At 36.7% G+C, this 21947-nt stretch overlaps 2 protein-coding genes across 4 annotated transcripts in view; both read left to right on the forward strand.

Annotated features, from left to right (window-relative positions):
* The first annotated feature begins 2476 nt into the window (after positions 1–2476).
* cart2 (cocaine- and amphetamine-regulated transcript 2) lies at positions 2477–3694 on the forward strand. The gene is made up of 3 exons (XM_084095280.1): positions 2477–2762; positions 2947–3030; positions 3337–3694. The coding sequence occupies exons 1-3, from the start codon at positions 2592–2594 to the stop codon at positions 3442–3444; spliced, it is 363 nt and encodes a 120-aa protein (XP_083951406.1). The 5' UTR covers positions 2477–2591; the 3' UTR covers positions 3445–3694.
* A 5388-nt stretch (positions 3695–9082) lies between these two features.
* map1ab (microtubule-associated protein 1Ab) overlaps positions 9083–21947 on the forward strand; it is a 35762-nt gene continuing 22897 nt past the window's right edge. The window contains exons 1-2 of one of the 3 annotated variants that reach the window (XM_084094251.1): positions 9083–9336; positions 12310–12411. In XM_084094251.1, the coding sequence (XP_083950377.1) occupies positions 9105–9336; positions 12310–12411 (334 nt within the window). In that variant the 5' untranslated portion in view covers positions 9083–9104. Of the gene's footprint in view, positions 9337–12309; positions 12412–20324; positions 20702–21947 lie in introns of those variants that run through there. The other 2 variants (XM_084094252.1, XM_084094253.1) reach the window with 2 other exon arrangements.

Raw genomic sequence — 21947 nt, forward strand, 5'->3', positions numbered from 1 at the left:
ACTATGAATTCAGATGTCTTTGCACTTTTCTCAATGCATAAATTACAGAGAGACTGATAGGCTAATCATGGGAAAAAGCATGGTAGGCTATGTGTCAAACACTGCAGGGGTTATGGGACTGGGGATGAAGTTTGCGAGGTTGAGGCAAATGGGGTTTTTGGAAGACGTGCAGACGTGGGCAGACATAAGCGGATCCCAAGGAGACAAATGAGAATCAAATCATGCCCCATAGCGAAGACCGAATATGGCAGTGGAACAAGGGTAAGATTTTAAACCCCTTAACTCAACACTCACTGCAGTGCTAAAAATAGCTGAAGGTCTGTGCACTTGCTGTGAAAACACCCTGTTTCCAAGGCCTTGGGCAAATATCACTGGCAGATTTTTGATTTATGTGATTTTAACATCTGAATAGCTAGTTGATGCATGACGACCATCCTTTTGATCAATATTCCATGGTTGTCCGCTTTAATATGTGAAAGACCAAAAAATTGTCTTCAATGCCCATGAACTGGACAGTTGCTATACTTCTAGGTAAAGCTAGTTAAATGCTTGCCAGACTAGCCAAGCATCCAGATAAGAGAGATACTGAATGTTGTGATATTTAGTGATATTGAAACCATACAGTACTGTGCAAAAGTTATGTTAATGTCTGTCTCAGTTTTTTCTGTTTCTTCATGTAATCACAGACGGACTCGATGATGGTGAGATCAGATCATCCTGACTGTTGTCAGATTCCTTGTGCATACACAAATCTCACTGGATTATTACAATTAATGGCAAAAAAGAATGTTTGGAAATGTAAACTGATATTTCCTACTGACACACTACAGCAAAAGATATAAATAACTGACTTAAAACCATTTTTTGTGTGTGTGTGTGGGGGGGGGGGATATTAACATGCCTAAGACTTTTGCACAGTACTGTACATGTGCACGCAAATTTCTGATTCTTCAAAATAAGCTTGTCTGGTGGATATATTTTTAATGGGAGTTCAGGAACATGTTATGAAAATGGTTTTCATTCACCCATAACCTCTATTTCCGATCCAGTCCTGTTTGAAAAGAAGAACGAGTTTGCTCACCACTGTTTGATTTATGAACTCATTGACAGGGGTTATGGGCCATATCTTTCCAGTTAGTTTCTTTCCAGCTTATTATTATTATGGCATCCATTTTCATTTAGAAGAATGAGAATTTTGCAACAAAACTAAATATGGAAGTGAAGTTTCCCTGTGAACACACCCCAGTCTGTGTTTTTTAAAAGCTTTTTATGGACCCAGGAGATTAGCTGAATTTTTCTAAAAACACTTGGTGTGTTTGCCATTGATCGGTTATGTTTTGATATGAATGTGGACTAAGGAGAGTGAGTCATATGCCTCACACCCATTGTCAAAGAGTCCTGTTGGGAAATTAAAAACCATCACCTTTGGATATAGCGCTTGTACGGGTTAATCCCAAGCAAATATCTTACAGGAAACTTATTTTATTTCCACAAATGAATGTAACACCCTAACTATGAGATGTATTCTCCAAATTAATGTGAATGTTGTCAGGCAGAAATGATTTGATCTGCTGATACACAAATTGCCTATCAAATTCAACCGCAAAATAATTTCCTCTACATGTGACGTCACAGACGGGCAAAAATATTAGCCTATTACATCTACCCAAGTAAAAAGCCTTCCATTGAGAGCCTTCCAAAACTAGTTTTTTCTCCTTGAAATAAAAAAAACCTTATTCACCTCCCAGTGAGGCTTAGACGAGTCTAGACGTGCTTAAGTAGTTGGGTGTCACTTTCAGAGTGCAGATGGCTCTTGGCTCCTTGCAATTAAATGAGAGCATTATTCAGCTTTTCTCAAATCATTATTAAGCAAACTTACTCTTCAAATGATCACTCTTCAAATATTAGAATGTTTTAGAAGTTCTCATTTGAAGTTACTGAGAAGTTTAGGCATTGAAATGCTAAATAAAGCAAATATCACAAATTTAATTTATGCAGCCACATAATTTCCAATGCATGTGTTTCAAATATAATAGTCATTAAAATATAGGGTGATAGATAGATAGATAGATAGATAGATAGATAGATAGATAGATAGATAGATAGATAGATAGATAGATAGATAGATAGATAGATAGATAGATAGATAGATATTTGAATGGACATGTATATGAATATTCATACAAAGTCTTATGCAATCAGACTTAAACAGCTATGCATGCCCAAAAATGTTCAAAAGCTGCGCTTATACAATCCTCAGCGCCTGCGGTATTTTCATCTGCTCCTCACCACTGAGTCAAAACACATAAACGGATATGTCCTTAGTGAAGTTGAAAACATAACATTCCGGGGGCAACATTAACGCATTTGATGACTTGTCTCCAGCGCATTTACGCAATGAATGATCGCGCTTACGTGCGAACGAAATCAATGATAAAGGCGGGGCGACAACAGATCACATAAATGCATGCACTTTGGAGCACATAAAAGGGTGCAAGGCTGTCGAGATGGTTTATTTGCGCCAAAACTTTTAACAGAGACGTACAACGACGTTGCTCGCTCAAGTGCCAAAGCTCTCTCCATTCAGGACCATGGAGAGCTCCAGTCTGAGGACGCGCATGGCTGTGTGCGCGCTGCTGCTCTGCTTGTTGACCGGAGCCAAAGCGAACGAATCTGAGCCGGAGATAGAGGTGGAACTGGACACGAGAGCCATCAGAGACTTTTACCCCAAAGACCCAAACCTGACAAGTGAAAAACAGCTTGTGAGTAATTCATCTTTTTATTGCGCAAAAGAAAGCTTAACTTAGACAACATCGTGTATTTACACAAAAGTGCCACAACTTTTAATAGTTTTTGCTTGATTTTTTTGTGTGAAATATTATATTGCCATGTTTTTAAAGAGATTTGACTGAAGGGACTGAATAGAAACATGTTTTGTCAAACCAGCTCGGGGCTCTGCAAGAAGTTCTGGAAAAGCTGCAGACGAAACGAATTCCACCTTGGGAGAAGAAATTTGGTCAAGTTCCCATGGTATATTTATATTATACATTTTAACATTGCGTATAAGTGCGTGTTGCTTGTGCTGGCGACATTGGTCATTGCGCAACATTGGTACTGTTGCATGGATATTGTCTTGGCTGTTTTTATATATGTTCATCATTTAATAAAACATCGATTTGTTTATCAATAAACAGTATTTGTTAGATGAAAATTCCTATTATTGTATGATCCACTACGTGTATCCAAATATAAGTCTTTACCGAGTGCGCTTTTACGCAGTGACTCAAATGCTGTTATGGCAAAAGTAACATGATCTCTCCTGTTTTCTCTTGCTAGTGTGATTTGGGGGAGCAGTGCGCGATCAGAAAAGGCTCGCGAATCGGAAAGATGTGCGATTGTCCGCGCGGAGCTCTCTGCAACTTTTTCTTGTTAAAGTGTTTGTGATGAAAAACACACATTCCGGAATGGATTGTCATGAGATTGAGGGAATCCATATGCATTATATATCATAAATAACTACAATTTTATTTATATTAATATTTTTTTAAGTGAAGAGACTGAAGACACTGACGCAAAGTTGTAAAGAAATTGTTCTTCAAATATTTGTGATGTAAACATGTGATACTGTCATATTTAATGTTAATCTGCTGTTTTGTGCATTAAAGTGCAAACTTGTTTTGTAAAATTGTATGTGGATCAGTTGCCTACTTCTACATTTGCATAATATGGAAAATGTGATTATGTTTTTGATAAAAAGACAATAAAAATGATTTTAAAGACCACTTTTTGCCATAAAACTTTAAGATAGCCTATACAAGTAAAGGATTATTCAAATGATTGGGAAAGTTTCTACGAAAGTAAAGCTAAATAAATAAATAAAATAACTCAAAATAAATAAATTGTACTCTGCACAATTAGTTGAATTTTTTTACATTTTTGTTAAAAGGTTTTAGTTTGGCAGCGTCCAGATAAGAATAGGATTAATAGAGTCTATTGCCCCTTTATAGCTGGACTCACCTCCAAAACATTAATGAGGTTTAGTTTCCATATTCCATATTCAGATTCTGTAAAATGAATTAATAATAAATAAATAAATGAATACGTACATGCATATATATATATATATATATATATATATATATATATATATATATATATATATATATATACATACATACATACACATACATACATATGCATACATAGGGCATATACATAAAAAAAAAAATTGCATTGTGTAAACAAATCAATTCTTCAACTTTTTCTACACTAGGCCAATAAAAGGATACAAAATGCTACTCTCAAAATGCCTCTCATGTCCACAGGAGAAGCATACAAATATGTAGGTAAGGAAAAAAACAATAGTTAGAAAATAATAATAGTGGATAATTTCCAAATAGCCTACTGCATAAAGTAGCACCAGGATAAGCATCATGTTGTCATTCAATCTGTTACAGACCTGAAAATACTTATCCTTTGCCTGTAAGTGCTGTATTTACCTCTTCTTTCTCTTTTTGGAATCAATTAGTTGCTATTTGCTCTAAACAAAAGCTAAACAAGATTCTGACCATGTTCAGACTTCAGACTGTCTCTGCTAGCGAGGTCTTAGCATACAAGTCAGAGTCTGATTGTTGTGATCAGAGTCTTCAAAAGAAATCAGAGTCTTCAAAAGGAATCCATAATGTAGTTCGAAGTTAATAAAATGTAGCATAAGTTAATAAAAAAAAAAGTTAAAAATGCTTGACTCTCGAGTTCAATATTCCCTCTGACTTGTTCAAATTATGTCAAAATTTAATGAACATGAATTGGCGTCTTCGCAGAAAGGAGCTGCAAATCAATATTTGAAGTGCCTTGCTTTGACTCAGCTGTCCGGAACTATTTCAGACAGACAATTTGATCTTATGGTTATTTGATAAGTTGTTATTCCCAACACTGGCTACATCCGTCCTCACCTTCTTTAAGGTGCTTATGTGTGCCTTAAGACTTATTGCTTGGCTTTGTCACTGATGCCACAAATGTATGCTGCACCCAAGACCCCTTTTGCAGATCAATATTTCATCATTTTTGGAATGAAAAAAGGGTGTGATGTTGCCCCCTAGAGACATAAAAGAAAAGTTGGGCCAGGCTTGAAATGGCTTTGAAAAGCTGAATGACGGTAATGCTGAATTACTTCTACCTTGTCCTTGAATGGATTTCTGCTGCTGTCAATGTGGAGGATTGAAAATGTTCATACCTGTAATCACTTGGTGATTGTGAGGTTAATTGAATGGCCACATAATCAAGACAGTAACCGCTAGGAGATTATGCTTCTTGTATGAAACTGACATTGGCAGAGCTCAGTTATTTGCTCAGTACTACTAAGGTTCAATTTCAGAAAGAACAAATTTGGTCTAAGATCTAATACGGTTTGATAGCTTGATAGAAAGGAATTCTAGTGAAGCTTAACATAAGAACTCAACATCAAATAAATGTAAAGTATATTAATAAATATAATGTAAAATATATTTGACAATGTAAATGCCTATATTTAAAGCTGCAGTCCGTAACTTTTTTGGGTTAAAAATTATCCAAAATAAATTTTTGAGCAAGTACATAACCAGCCAGTGTTCAAAACTATCTGCTTGCCTTAGCTCGATTCAAAACGGTAAGCTTGTAATAATGTTTTTAACTCCAGTGGTACTGGTGGATTTCCGCGGGAAATTCGAGCATGTCTTTATGTCACATCTATACACATAAAGAAGATGTCCCGGCTAGTAAGCTATATTGCGTGTGAGGATGTTGGAGGTGGAGATTTATAGCCTTTTCTCACAGCACTTGATATAATTAAACTTATCAATTTGATGGCGGATCCAGAAAGGTTCAAACGACAATCACCAGTGACAACTGGAGATTCACCGTTGTAAAATGCAAAAGACTTCGGACTTCGGATCGGCTACAGAAAAAAAGAGACTGCAACCGGGCCCATGCGAAACAAGGAAACATCGGAAGGGCTTTTGAAAGGTAAAAATTAGATTATAATCCAGTTTTAAATATGCATCTGATTACAGATATGTGTGTTTGTATTTCAAAGAGAACCAGTTCTAAGGAACATTTATTTGTTGGTATGACAATTAGAAATGGATGGAAATGGAAACTGAACTACAGGTAGCCCTAATACACATTAAATGTAGACACGCAGTGCTGATGTTGTTAACATTAACAATTTGAGAACAAAGTATAATTTGCACAGTTTGACGTTATATGATAAAGTGATGGTTAGATTTAATACAATTTACTTTGTGCTTTTTTCCCCTTAGTTGGTCAGAACAAAAGTGGATGTTACTTGCATGTTGATGACGTTTTCCGGTGAAAATTCTTATGTTGGTTATACTTCCAAAAAGTAGAATCTGTGATTGCGAATGACAGTATCCAGACCGGCACGGTGACTGACAGCCGCACATTCTCCTCAAAACATTAGATTCATCCGCGCTGTGCCGTGCCGAAGCACAACCCACATAAAGTTGATAATTCCGCGAATAACTGCAATTGCAGATTTCGAACAGAGATGGCGACAAAGAGGAAAAACTACGGACCGCAACTTTAAAAATACATTAATAAATATGATTCAAATATTTTAAATGATTATTTAATAATTTTATATTTTCATGAAACATACAATAAAATATAATAAATAAAATATATTTAAAATAATTATCTTTAAAATAAAATAAAATAAAATAATAAAGGATTCAACTGCATGTGCCACTGTGTTTAGGTGACACATTGTTATTGTTTAGGAATTCTCCAATTTTGCACTTTTTCATTCCACTAATGTTGAGATTCAGGTTTGGACTTCAAGCGCAACCTTCAGATGACTTGCTTTGCTAATTTCTGTCTGCTTGCATTCTGCGCCTTTTTCCAATAGCTTGCAGCTACAACAATTTAGAACTTAATATAAATTATGTAAAATACATCAATAAATATTATAAAAAGTGAAATAAATCAATATAAATAATAAGTAACATATTTTACCATTTTAATTTAAATGTATTATTTATTTACAATAACTTAATACAAATTATATGAAAATATGCCAATGAACATTATAAATAAAATAAAAATGAATCAGTTATGATTTATATTTTTATATTATATTTTATATTTCAAATACAAATTTCACTGATGCTGAGATTCACCGATGTTGGACCTTAAGCACAAACTCCATGACTTACCTTGATCATATCCTTCTGCTTGCATTCTGGGTGAGCCGTTCTAGATAGCTACTATCCAATATGACAGACTGCAGCCAAAAATACCAGCATTACCTGATCATAGAGTAGGACTGCAATGTCATCCTACCTGTCGTCTGGATTTCTGAGGCATTTGCTCTTCAGCTTATGTGAAACTGCCAGATCCATTTCAGCTCATCAGCTCAGCATCTAAGTTAGGGCAGTAGTGGCCAAACAGCTAAATTTTGGACTTGTCAGTAAAGTGTCTGTACTTTAAATCCCAGAGGTGCTGAGGAGCTGAGGAATCAGACAACAATTATGGAGTCATTGAGGTTACAAAATTGTTGACTCACTGCTTTGTCCAAACAAAGCATTTATGTTTATTATATCTGATATGTTGTGTATGCAGTCTGTCTGTTAATTTGTAAATGCATTATAATAAATGACAAACAACAATTACTGTTACAAAAATATTCAGAAATGTGAGTACTGCACTTGTCTATTAAGTCCAGCAGAGTGCAGTATGGGCTCATTTCTGTTAGACTAACAGACTGCTGACTCACTGGAAAATCCAGCCCAAGACCAGGCAGGTGCTTCTGCATGCAAACTCACCTTCAGAGGGAAAGCCCAAGCTCTTATTTATTTATTTTCATCTCGTCTCCCTCCTTTTCTCTCTCTGTTTTATATCGTTAGTTGCCTTACACTGACATTTAGGAAATGTCTGATGTATGCAGCTTTAAGGATGAATGAAAAAATACATGTAGAGGTCATTCCTTACACCACTCGGACACACATGTGTCTATTCACTTTTCTCTGGTGTATTTTAATTATTTTTTGTCATTTAATCCCAGCTAACCATATTTGGTTCCCAAGAACGTTCTGGGAACGTACGTTTTGGGTTCTCAGAACGTTTGTTTTTGGTTAGCCGAAGGTTTCGTGACAGAAATGTATCTTTTTTTAGGTTTGCAGAACGTTCCCCTAACCTTCCCGTAATGTTCATAGAACGTTCCCTTAACGTTCTATTAACCCCACTTCATCATATATAATTTTACATGCCATGCAGATCTCAAAGGATTATTATGCAGGTAAGTCAGTCTATTATTAGTATTATTTCACATATCATCGCCTTTTGACTGATAATATTAATAATAATAAAGGAAATGGACAAATTCACACAAAATTGTGTCTAAAATGCCAGTATCTGGGAGTATTCTAGTAAACACAATCGGTTATGGCTTAAGAACGTAAATAGAAGAGAAAAACAATGCATGTGTGTCAGTGCATCATGCTAAAGTGACAGCAGCCTAACATTTCTTCTGCTGTCTTTGATGATAATCAAACAACAAAGGACAAAGAAAAAAAAAGAACTGAATAACTGAACTAAATAACTTTAGTTAATCTATGTTTAATTTATACAGTGAAGACTATCCAGTGTTATTTTACATTTGATTACTTTATTTAATGTCCTGAAAACTACTGTTATTGTTAAAGTTAATGTTATCTATATTCATCAACATTTTATATATATATATATATATATATAATTACATTTCTGAATATATCAAAATACATTTTTATAACAATCGAATAGCCTAATTATTTTAAATTTCATTGTTGAATGTTGAATTAAATCATTATATATAAAACCAGTGTCCATTGTAACACCAGGAATAATTAAGCCTTATTAAACAACAGTTGATTAAACAACAGTTAAATTACAGATGAATATTCAATTTGGCGTTTTGGCGTCTATTTTTTGGCGTCGAGCGTGACATCATACAGCTGCATGGTCTTTCGTCCAATCACAGGCAGGTAAACAGCGCCTGGTTTCGCCTGGTGTCAGCAGCAGCCCTCCCGGTCTTAACTCTGCAGACAGGGCAGGTGGCAGCAGTTGTCATGGAGATAACTGCGGGCCTGGCGTCGGCTCCAGGGGTTGTTTCCATGGAGATCCCGCCCCGAGTACGAGGTGCGCTGGCAGCGGTGGAGGAGGACGAGGACCGCGAGCAGTTTCAGCATCCCCGCCGCCGCGGCCCGACCTCACGCCAGGGAAACTTTTACATGCTCATAGTGATCGGTGAGATCGCGACAGAGCATCAGCTGCACGCCGCCAGACAACACATAGAGCGCGGTGAGCCTCTGCTACTGAAAGCATGCCTCTTCTGACAATAAATATGCCTTTATTAGAATATTTTCTCTCTCAGAATTTAAATATGTAGCTACTCATAGAGAATTATGCCAGATAACGAGTATTTATCCTTGTATTCTATTAATTAATTATGGGATATTGTTTAAAATAAATCTTAGACATGTCTAACTTGATTTAACGCAAGTTTACAGCTATAGACTGCATACTCTGCTGTGGGGGACGTGTTCATTTAATCATGGACGTTTCTTCAGTCCAGTCGACGCTGCAAATGCCTATTTCCAAATCATTCCCAAAGATATAATTAGCTTAATGGAGCATAATTAAGGACATAATTACACATCTCTTGTCTTCTGTACTTCTTTTGAGCGATATAATATCTGATGAGACCATTATTGCATACTAGTAAGATCAGCACACTGCGGCGACCTCGCGTGACTGCACTGAGCACTGCGCCATGAATTGTGCATTTTTAGATGAAATTGATGAAGCTGCAGTTTTTAAGGTCGGGGATCTCATGATATTATTGCTGTTTCAAATGTTTTTTATTTACCAGTATATTTTTGGGCACGTGTTTAAACTTAGGCTACTATAGGGCTGTGATTAATATGACAGCAGATGTTGTTTATCTTTTCAAGTATAAACGAGTCAGTGAAAAGGTGCATTCAATAGAATCATCTTCATGAACATTTGTGACCCTAGACTACAAAACCAGTCACATGGGTCAATATTTTGGAAAAGCTGAATATATAAGCTTTCCATTGATGTATGGTTTGTTAGGATAGGACAATATTTGGCCGAGATACAACTATTTGAAAATCTGAAAATCAAATAAAAAAAATGTAAACATTGAGGAAATCGCCTTTAAAATTGTCCATTTATGTTCACGACTGTGCTGCATTCACTCACAAAAATAAATGTTTTATATATTTACGGTAGGAATTTTACGAAATATCTTCATGGAACATGACCTTTACTTAATATTCTAATGATTTTTGGCATAATAGAAAAAATGATAATTTTGACCCATACAATGTATTGTTGGCTATTGCCACAAATATACATATATAGTTTTGTGATCCAGGGTCACATTTAAGCTTGTGTATAATGAACAGTTTGAAAATTTTAGCCCTTTAGCTCTTGTTGTAATTGTCAAAGCAATTGAAACACTGTATTATTGTAGAATTCTTAAAACATATTTGTTTCCAGCCTTTTAGGTTGTCACAGGAATTTCCATAATTTTTGCATGATTTTCATCTCTGATTTATTCATCTGTAATTAAAAGTGGCCAAAAATCACCAGTACTTTGATTTAAAATCAGCAAATTAATGTAACATTTCAATTTTAGTGTGTTGAATTTTTTTCACTGTGCACAAATCATGTAACTATAGTTTACAGAAAATACATGCAATTTAAAAGTACAAAGTTTTCATCATATGGCATCTAGATTGCTGTTTCTTTAAAAAAAAATGTATTGTAGCTCCTTTGCTTTAGTACTCTAAAATATGTTTTTCTGGCAACTTTTATTGTCATAAAAATGTGGCTTTGCTAAATTACTAGCTAGTAGCTAGTACTACTAGCATTTCTTCCAATGAACATGAAGCTTAACTTTTGAGTGTAAAACCGCTCATAAGTCTATAAATTATATAGACTAAAGTAACAAATCAGAGCTACCAGCTGCACAAACCTGAGGAACCTGTCTGTGGGCCTATTGGTTAGAGAGTCAGGCTAGTAACCCGAAGGTTGCAGGTTTGATTCTCAATCCTGACAGGAAATGACTGAAGTGCCCTTAACAAGGCACCTAACCCCTAATTGCTCCCCGGGCGCCACAGCAAAAATGCTTTGTTTGTGTGTGTCCATGGTCTGTGTTTGTACTCACTACTCCTAATGTGTTTGTACTAACTTGGGTGATTTAAATGGCTGAGGACAAATTCCCAGTATGAGTACATTCAGTACATTTACAATCGTGCAACGTTCTCTAATGTTTGGACATTTAGAAACAATTTTAATAAGCAATTAGCAAATCGATGAGAATAAAATCAATACTGTAAAGAATGTTGTGTTTCTATAGACTGTGTAAATCTTATTCTGAGAAAACAGAAGTATCCGTTCATCTCTGCGGTCATTACCTGTTTTAAATCCCAATGACACAGCATTTCTGAGGACAAACACTGCAGTGTTTGCAACATTTACACTTCATCTACAAAGCCAAATAGAATCTGAGGGAAACCGCCCCTTCATCTGTATGAAGAAGAGATGAGGAAGGACACAGCCGAGGAGAGATAAGAGTCATGGAGTTCATTTCATTCCCTAATTCTCCAATTTACACTTTGAAGTTCAGCACAGTTGGAGCTTAAGAGACATCTGAACTTTCGGGATCTTATGTAATACTCAATGAATATTCTGAGCATAACACACTGAATCTCATGTGAAGAACTATATGGCAGATGTCTGAAAATACGGGGTTGAAATATCGAATTTAAACCTGAATACAAACAGAAGGTTTATTTGAACTGTAATTGATTAAGAAATAAAGAAATTGAGAAAAAAGAAGAATAAGAATAATTTAAATATTTGAAAGATTAATATTACAAGTAGATTATTAATATTATAAATATAATAAAAAAATATTCATTTTTGAACTAACATTTTTACTCAAAATTATATCATATTAAGTAATATAAAATATTAAGTAATGTAATAGTTTGTAATGAATAAAATGGAATGATATACATAATTTTTTTTAAAGGAAATCTATTTAAATTTTTCAACACAAATTGTTATAATAATATAATAATGAACTGTAAAAGAAAAAAGAAAGGAGGATGATATATGAAAGAAAGATGTCAAATGAGGGTGTGGATGAACATTGCGTACTTTGATCGATGAACATTGTGTAGCTAATATTTAAGTACTGTGCTCATATTGATCATGTCACATTTCTCTCTGTACCTGCAGGTATCCGATCCTGGGACATCAATGTGTCAGAATGTGACCTGGACCAACAACTACAGCTTTTCATAACCAGACATTCCGCCCAGTTCTCAGCCGAGGTCAGAGGTCAGTCCGATTGAAAGGGTGACGTCTAGATCCTGCAACAGTGTTGAATGCAAATGAAGTCAGAAGTATATATATGAAGATAAACTATAAAAAGAGAAAGCTCAAAGATAAATGAACAATTACATGGTTAAGACATACATTTCTTTTCATTTATTAATGCTACACATAAATAAATATTTTCAATGAAAAGTTGGGAATCAAGCTATTGATTCACATGCTGCCAGCCCAAGGTCACACTGCAGTGTTGCTTACAGCAAGCTCACAGATAGCACGCACAACATGCAGCCAGTCAGCATGTGTGTTTGCACGGGTGCTGCCTGGCACAGTGCTAATCAAAGAGCTGTGTCAGGAGGAGAGGAGCTGCAGAGCCCTGCTTGACTGCTGCAGTGTGTGTGTGTGTGTGTGTGTGTGTGGGACGGGGCTTGAGCTGTGGCACAATCGGTTTCGATATAAAAGTGATAAAAGGCTAGAGAAAGTGCTTTAGTACCCATTTTAAACCTTAATCTGCTGTTGATGGGGTGAATTATACAGTACCTGGAGACTAATTCAATGTAAATGGCTACATAATTTGGCAATCACGCGACTAACAGTGCTTCTGTTTTCCGAATATATAGGCACTTGACTGCAATCACATAATCACAGTCAGTATTGAATTAATGATAATCAGAGTGTGCTGCAGGAATTATGTTTTTCTGTAGGCCAAAACCAGGAAACTAGTTTTAGCATTTCCAGTTCCATCATCCTGAAGTCAATGTTTTTTTAATGGGTTTTTTAGGATGCTTTCACACCTGAGCGTTTGTTTCGGAACCTGGTGCGGTTTCTCCCTTGGCTGGGTTCGTTTAGGTATATGTGTGAACACGGCAATCGCGCTCGTATCCGCACCAAAACAATCGCTTTGAGACTGCCTGAACGTGGTGGTCTCGGGGCGGTTCGCTTGAGGTGTGAGAGCAATCCGAGCCAAAGGACCAACGAACCAATTCATAACGGGAAATGTACTATATAAATAGCAGTAGTGTTTGATTCTGTGAGTGAGCACATTAGTTATCACAGTTGAAAACCAAAAGAGCACCTCTTCATCTTAGAATTTTGTGTAATTGTGTGCTTCTCCGTGCAAGAATGCTGTCCTGATGAAGCCTTGATTTGTGCTCTAGCTGCATTATAACATTCATATAGTGTATGCGTGTGTCTTGACACTGTTAACCTCTAGACACCGCTGGGAAATCCAGAGAGAGAGTTTAAAGGTTGCCTTGTGAAAGCGAACCAAATTAAAGGACAAATCCAGTGAAAAATGAACCTAGGGGTAATTAACACATGGTAAACGAGTCGATCGTTCCCTGCGATGCGTTTTCATGAAAATCGAATGTATAGAGTTTTATCTTTGAAAACAGATTAGCTCATAACACTAGTATATGGGGCACAGAGTAAGTAAAAGTAAATCGCTAGTTAATACCACTAACAAGGCTCAAAATAGCCTCACACTAACACGGTAACATAATGAGGGTCCTTACATACAAACCGAAGCATTGAGAACTTTGTAAGTGTACAGACAGTTTAATAAGAAGATACTTTATAAAGACAGTACATTACGCGTTGACATGCAGGATCCATCTTGGAAAACAGTCTCGACTAATCGAGTCACGAACGCCGTCGAAAGGATAGCTGGTCGATAGGAATTACGTTTGTGAAATCTAACGTAGCACGGCGTTCGTGGCTCGATTAGTCGAGACTGTTTTCCAAGATGGATCCTGCATGTCAACGCGTAATGTACTGTCTTTATAAAGTATCTTCTTATTAAACTGTCTGTACACTTACAAAGTTCTCAATGCTTCGGTTTGTATGTAAGGACCCTCATTATGTTACCGTGTTAGTGTGAGGCTATTTTGAGCCTTGTTAGTGGTATTAACTAGCGATTTATTTTGACTTACTCTGTGCCCCATATACTAGTGTTATGAGCTAATCTGTTTTTAAAGATAAAACTCTATACATTCGATTTTCATGAAAACGCATCGTAGGGAACGATCGACTCGGTAACCATGTGTTAATTACCCCTAGGTACCCACTGGATTTGTCCTTTAAGAAGAAAATGCAACATTGCAACAAATTAAGTCCCTGTTTCGGAGCAAAACAAACGATCTATAGGTGTTAAAACGCTCTTAGTTAAATGTCTGAAATAAGGTCTGTAGGGAACAAAAGCTCTAGATGTTTGAAATGAAGCCACAACAGAACTGTTGCGCTTCTCCTATAGCAACACACAACAGGGCTGTTTCATTCCTCCATTTCATTCAGAACCACAGTTGAGTATATGATTCAATGACTTGCTGAATGAATCAGTGTTTGAACGAATCGCTTGAAAGAAAATGACTCACTCACAAAGACAGTGTCTGCATTCGAAACCGCATACTTCCCTACTATATATTAGGCGAAAAACAGTATGCGACAAAAGAAGTATGCCCGAATTCATGGGACTCATAAAAGAGTAGGTAAAAAGTACTGGGATGACCTACTTCTTCCGGCGAAATTCTGAAGTGTGAAGTTCTGAAAAGAGGGTTTATGAATGGCAGTGAAGCGTAACTGACGCTGGTAGGTCACATGACAACATGGCGAATGTAGTACGTCCAGATTACATTCATACTACACACACTCATACTATATAGAACATACTTTTTTAGCGGTCGTGAAGTAAGAACTTGTTCAAAATAGGTACCTATAACAATTTTTTCCTGAATGAATCAGTGTTTGAACAGATCGCTTGAAAGAATGATTCTATGATTCAAACACAAAGACAGTCACTTGTTGCCCCCTTTTCTGTGATAGTTTTGCAATGTGTTTTCTATGTTGTTCTGAATTTTTTAAAGGGGTCATCGGATGCAAAATTCACTTTTATATGGTGTAAAAGGGTGTTGTTTTACACAACCATTGAGGAATTTTAACCAAAGTATATTACAAACTTTACACGAAGACCCGCCTAATGAATCATACCAACTTGTGGAAAATGGGCAACCGATAACCCCTTAAAGCATTTTTTTGTTCATTTTATTGCAAGTTCAGCAAAAATCATAAATCTGACGGTCTAGAATAGTAATAGCACACTTCTCCTTAATAAGCTACACTATCTGAGGTATGTGTGTAGCACAGTATGTGAATTATGCGCAGAAGTTTATTGCTTACTAGAGTTAGAACAAAAGAGCACCACTAATAAACTGCAACGCCAAAAATGACCAAATGTGCTTGGGAGGTGGAGAGACGCCCTCTGACCCTGCTGAAGGGCACGATGTGTGCTTCGATTAGATTGTGATGACTGGTCTGTGGGGTGATACAAGGTTAACAGCCACTAAAGGTTGATGTCTCAGATTGTGCTTTTCTGTGGCTCAAGGCCTGTCCGACATAAGGCTCCCGGGTTGATGGTTCAAATAAGTCCACAGTATTGATTGTACCCTATCATATTCAGCATGCACCTTAGCATAGATCAATTACATTCAAGCTAATGGGAATTCAGTGGCTGTCCTAGGGCACAAATAGATTTGTTTCTATTCCGATTGGTAACAAAATGGAAAATAAAGTATTGGCTAAATTAATTGCTTTGTCTAGGACTGATGGATATTTTGCTAAAAATGTTTGGCCATATAAGCACTTGAAGTTGAATTAAGGATATACTCTATTTTTTAAATTGTGTTCTCAGTCCTTTCCCGTCCTGTTCATAAATATAAAATGATGAACCATCTAATGGATATTGTAAGTAATGGAGAACAGATTATACACACACACGCACACACACACATATATATATACAGTATATATATATATATAACACATTTACATTTTTCAAATATAAAAAAATTGTTTAAAAAGTGAATTAACTGTCTATTCCTCGCAAAAACTAACTTTATATATTTATATACACAAACACACACACACCTTTGGTTTTAAGTGTCTGAGCTTGACCAGAGCATATTATTAAATTGTGTTATGCCTTTTTTTAATACTTTTTACAACACAAGCATATTCATATTTTAAAGGTTATAGAGTTTAAAAGGTGCTGCGTAACAAGACTGATCCCTTCAGTGTCTGACAGAACCAAGGAAATGAGGCATCAACAATCTCCCAGATTATATAAAAGCGAAAACATCAGCAGGTATAACTTCAGTCCCTTCCGTCTCACAGCAGAAATGACCTCGATCAGTCAGAGCCACGGTGTCTTGAGGTTTAGCTTCTAAAACGGGCTGATGGGGAGGTTCAGGGCGAGGAAACGGCATGATCAGTGTTTTCATTTTTACTGAGTCACTCAACCTCCTCCTCTCTTCTTCTACTATGTTTCCATGGTGACCTGCATCTTGGCATGAGCCAAGGTGAGCGCCGATGTGAGGAGCTAATGAGTGCACTTTGTCAGGAGAGAAGTACTATATGCACACAATGAAAGCAACAACTCTTGTTCCCCTATTTATATAACGACACTATGTGGATTTATGATATCTATCGTATTCTGAGAAATGACATGATGGCCTACAGTAAAATTAAAGTAATTGTTTTTACTGTGTTTTTTTAAAATGCCAGATTCTGCCATAATTGGTTTCTATTAAACTGTGACCATATCCCGCATTAACTGCTGACAGGCTTCATCCCCTCGAATATCCTATTATAGAGGCCAAATGAGACGTTTCAACCACCGTTATGCTCTATGAATCAATGCTTAAGAAGACTGATTGTCTGCAGGCTGGAAAGTAATGGTCTGGAGAAGAATTTTCTGATATTTCTGGCCCGTCTTATTCGCAAGTTCCCCTCAGACTCTCTCACAACGTCTAGAATACCTGGAGAAAGCTGTCTGTTAGCTTTCCCATTCATCACAAAGGCATCAGAGTGAAGTAACCAGCCGAACCTCGACCCCTCAACCTTGTCTATCTCTTCTACGAGTGCCCTGGTTAATAGCACCTAGCTGGCGCTATACCCAGAATCTGACCCAGACATTCCCTCTCATGGTGTCTGATTCTATTATCAGGGATTTCTTTGCTAGTTTGTATGTCTCCCGTGAGTCGGAAACCCTCAAAGCAATTCTTTACCCAAACCCCAAACACTTTTAAAGAGTGTTATGCTTATGTTGCTGATGTAGATTTTGCATGCATAGACACAATCTTTACTTTCATGGTTTAAAAGAGGAAAAAAGGAGTCATTTTCTGTAATAGTGTCACTGTGAGTTCAACAAGGACCAAGTTTATGGTCATTTGACTCTTTCCTTTTCCTCCCAGGATACACACAAAGGAAATTGGTACAGTAGAGCTGAAGCCTCTAGCAGGACCTATTTATAATACAAGCACAGAGCCATAATTATGAATTTCACTGATGCTGAGGGGGAAGTGAACGATCACATGACTTTCAGACAGACTGATAATTAAGGCCCTGAGCCAAAACTTCATACCTCTGAACATTTTTAAAGCACTTTAAAGTAGGCTTATGTAAAGTCGGTTCAGGAAAGGACTGCTGCTCTTGAAACCAAAAAATTAAATTAAATAAAAAATCACACACATACATTGAGGTAAATAAATTCACCAAATATTATCCATCTCTGAAAATCAATTTATCCAGTTCTGGTCTGTACAATATTTTGTAAGCGCCAGACAAACACAATCCCCCTCAGTTGTTTGAGCAATCTTCAGTGGGCTTTTGTTTTTCACTGATACAAAAGACCAGTGAGACGTTCGTGTCTCCGCTCAGGCACTGAAATGAGGAACAAAACAAACACTCAAGCTGATTAGACAGATCTTGATTTGAGTTTCCGTTTAGACACATTTTGACTATGCAGTCTTAGGCCTTTTTAAAAAATATTTTATATTATGAATATTACCACGATCATGATTCAGAGGGGATTTCTTGTGAAAATAGTTACAGTGAGCTGGCCATAGAGAGGGCTGTCATACATTATGGATGAACAACAAACAGTAAGTGAAGTGAGCAGGTACTGGTACAATGAAAAAAAAAAACCCTAAAAACTTTCTCAGAAATCCTGCTTTGTTACTAACCTTGACTTTGGGAATAATTGCTTGATTTGGTTAAAATAGAAATGTGGAAAATTATTTCAGATTATATATTATAGGCTACTACATTACCTTTTAAATATTACTAATACTGTAAGGGGATTTACAGTCAAATACCCAGAACCAGATATAATTCTGACTCCTGTATTTACAATACTTTGATTCAGCAAGATGTCACGTATTGGGTGTTTGTAATGAGAGCACAAAGGAGGAGTACAAACAAACAGTCTTTTATAATAAATCCAAATGGAAACACGCTTGAGAGTCACAAGGAGTAATAATATAAACAAGTAGTAAACTGAAATGACACAGAACCATGATCAGAGGGTTTAAATACACAGATGAGTAATCAACAGAAATAAGAACAGGTGAGGAACTAATGAGGAACCATTGGAACAAACTAGCAGAACGAACTCAGGCAAATCAGAACAGAAAACAGAACTAGAACATAACACAAGGATGCATTAAATTGATTTAAAGTGACAGTAAGAGCATCTATAATGTTACACACAAAATAAATCATATTAGAATGATTTCTGAAGGATCATGTGACACTGAAGACTGGACTAATGATAATGACATCACAATAAATTACATTTCACTATAAAGAATAATAACAGAAAACATTTCTTTTATATTTTAATAATATTTCACAATATTACTGTTTTTACTGCATTTTGATCAAATAAATGCAGCCTTGGTTCAAAGAGACAAATATTAAAAAACGTACTGACCCCAAACTTTCTAACAATATAGTGTATATACTGTACTATATTAAAGTTACTGACAATGTTTTTTCTTCTTCAAAAAGACATAATATAATAGTGTTTTGGAGCCATTCATTCATACAGTTTGTGCTGACATCCTAAAGAGTAGAGGCAGGCCAGACATGCATAATTGAGGCTGCTCAATCATTTATGATTTGGATACTGATAACACTGCAGATTCTGTTTGAGTCAAAGCACAAAACCATAGCATAAAAATTACACTGATTTTAGCATACTTTGTCTTTATGATGTTTTTAATAAATCATTAGATTGATGCACTGGTTATGACACTAAGTTCCCCAGTGCATTTTAAGGTGGAAAACAACATGATTCATTAATTAATTACAAAATAATGTGGATTGTTCCAAAGAGAGGAAATTGAACAGAAGGGGCACAGAAAAAAACACTGCACCAAAATTATTTATAAGTATTTACAAAGTGTCGGCCCAGATCCGGGCCACATCTGGTATGTGGATTCCACGCGTACCAGATGAGGGCCGGATCTGGGCCGACACTTTGTTGCTGTCTGGGGTGTTTTGGGGGTTAAAATTGTGAGACACAGGCCAATGGAACAAAACAAAATGCAAGTTCAACTTCTTATAACTTGACTGCGGCATTTTTTAGAACACTGTGTCATGTGAAATGCTGCAAAAGACACTAGATGCAAGAGCAACGGTCAAACACATCTGTCTAGCGCATGTTGTTTACATAGAAAAACAAAGGAAAAGCAGGGCAATGGATAGCAAAAACATGTCCTGTGTAAATGGACCCTTATTCTACATGGAGCAGGCCATCGCCTCATGGATGCCACCATCACATGACTGGGTGTGTGATTCAGCCATATTGCAATTTCAGGCTTTATAAAGAGCTTGCGTGAGGCCGGTGCAATGCAGCAGCCAGAACAAACCACCAATAAAACAAAGAAAATCAGTGAGACTGATCCCACAAATGCATGAAAAGGAGCCAAACAAAAGATATTAAATATAATATATATATATATAACATAACATAATATAATAAGACAAGTCCAGACCAGACAAGACATGAAAGGGTTACTTGTGGTGCATTGAAAGTATCACTAACTCCCCCTCCTCCCCCTCCCCGCCTGCCCCTCTTCTTCAGACAGTAGCTGCATCTGTAGTTTAATCGGCGGGTGGCTGCAGCCAGAGTTGCTGCAACCATCCTGCTCTGCTCGAGAACCCAAATCTGCCAGCCTCACACACTCCCCGGCCCCTCCCACACACACAGCAGTGACTGCGCTCCTGAACAGCCATCAGTCGCGAGACACACGACGCACTGTTAAAGTGGCTCGCATCACCATACGGTATGTATCACTTTCTGTCATGCAGACTACTGAGACAGCGTTCTAGCATGCGATGCGGTGACTGGCGTGACTTTTACGCAGTGTCGCAGTGGCCGGGACAAAGAGTCTTGCGATGCGAGCTGCTACAAAGTGTCTGTGACACTTTGCTTTATGAGACTGTGACGTCTTGGAGGGTGCGTATCCTTATTTGACCGCATATTTGTGTTCTTCTTGACATTATTTATGACTTTGGTCGGGTTATCGGGGCTTATGGCGCGCACGACATGCGCATAATAATGCGTTTTTGAGGCGTTCAGTGACGGCGAAAGGATTAGGTAATTAAACACCCAGACAGTCGTTTAAATCTACCTGTAATTGCGACATATGTCTGGGGACAGAGTGTACGATGAACATCTTCCTGTGCTTTATCCAACTAACTGGATTAAAAGGTGATGGACGGAGCTCGCGCGGACAGACTAACTTTGTTGCTTTGAAGATCTGTTTTATTTGACTGTTTAACAGGTTGTGAAATTGTGTATTTGACAGTTGCTATTTAAAGTTGTTTTAATTTGTATTATTTTGTGCTTGTGCAAAGTGATCACCTCAAATGATTATTTGCAGCATGACTCACGTCTACGTATTGTGTTAAGATGCTAAACGTGTTAGTCTTTGTCTGTGAATAATATGCTCAAAAGTTTTAAAGCGTAATCTGAAATATTAATGTTAAAGTTGAGGAAATATTTAAACGATTTCAGTTCATTAACGATTCTTTTAGTACTTTTGCGGAAAAAATATTTGGACAAAAGAAATTACATTTTTATTGCTGCAGTCAGATGATGAGATCGTTTCAGATTTCCACTAAACAGTCATTCTGCGAAATATTTGTTTACATAATCTTGTTTACTCAGATTTCAAAGATATTTTGGAGGCATTAAATGCAAATATTTTTCCTAACTAGCATATGTAGGCTATTTCATAAAAAAAAAAAAAAACGAGTTCATTCAGTTCATTCCAAAAATAGCTAACCTACCACAGATTGCAATAAAACAGGCAGTAAATGAACTGTTTTTTGTCCCATTAGCCCTACTGTATAACATAACACAACACCGTTATTAGTTTATGATGACATAATATCTAGTTATAAATACAAAACTTGCGGTTCATTAATGAGTCATATGAATACATTAAAGAGTCGGCTCGTAAGAACCGCTGATTCATCCGCTGTTTTGATTCACTAAAAAATCGAAGTCATTCTTTCTGGAATTGGACTACACTATTCACAGTATGTTTTGATTCACTAATGTGACTCAAATGTCATCAGTTCGGGAATTGAACTACACTGGATGTGATTTATGTTTTTGATTCAATGAAAAGAACCGACTCAAAAGACTCATTCGTTCGACAATTGGAATCAATTTAAAATCGAAATAATGCAACATA

The sequence above is a fragment of the Abramis brama genome (assembly GCF_963993115.1).
Source record: "Abramis brama genome assembly, chromosome: 20".
In the NCBI taxonomy this organism is placed as follows: Eukaryota; Metazoa; Chordata; class Actinopteri; order Cypriniformes; family Leuciscidae; genus Abramis; species Abramis brama.

Excerpts from the sequence above, each read along its gene's own strand:
- cart2 (XM_084095280.1), top strand. The coding sequence starts at position 2,592 with ATGGAGAGCTCCAGTCTGAGGACGCGCATGGCTGTGTGCGCGCTGCTG. Across the intron at positions 2,763-2,946 it reads TGACAAGTGAAAAACAGCTT|CTCGGGGCTCTGCAAGAAGT; the intron begins GTGAGTAATTCA and ends TTGTCAAACCAG. Across the intron at positions 3,031-3,336 it reads AATTTGGTCAAGTTCCCATG|TGTGATTTGGGGGAGCAGTG; the intron begins GTATATTTATAT and ends TTCTCTTGCTAG.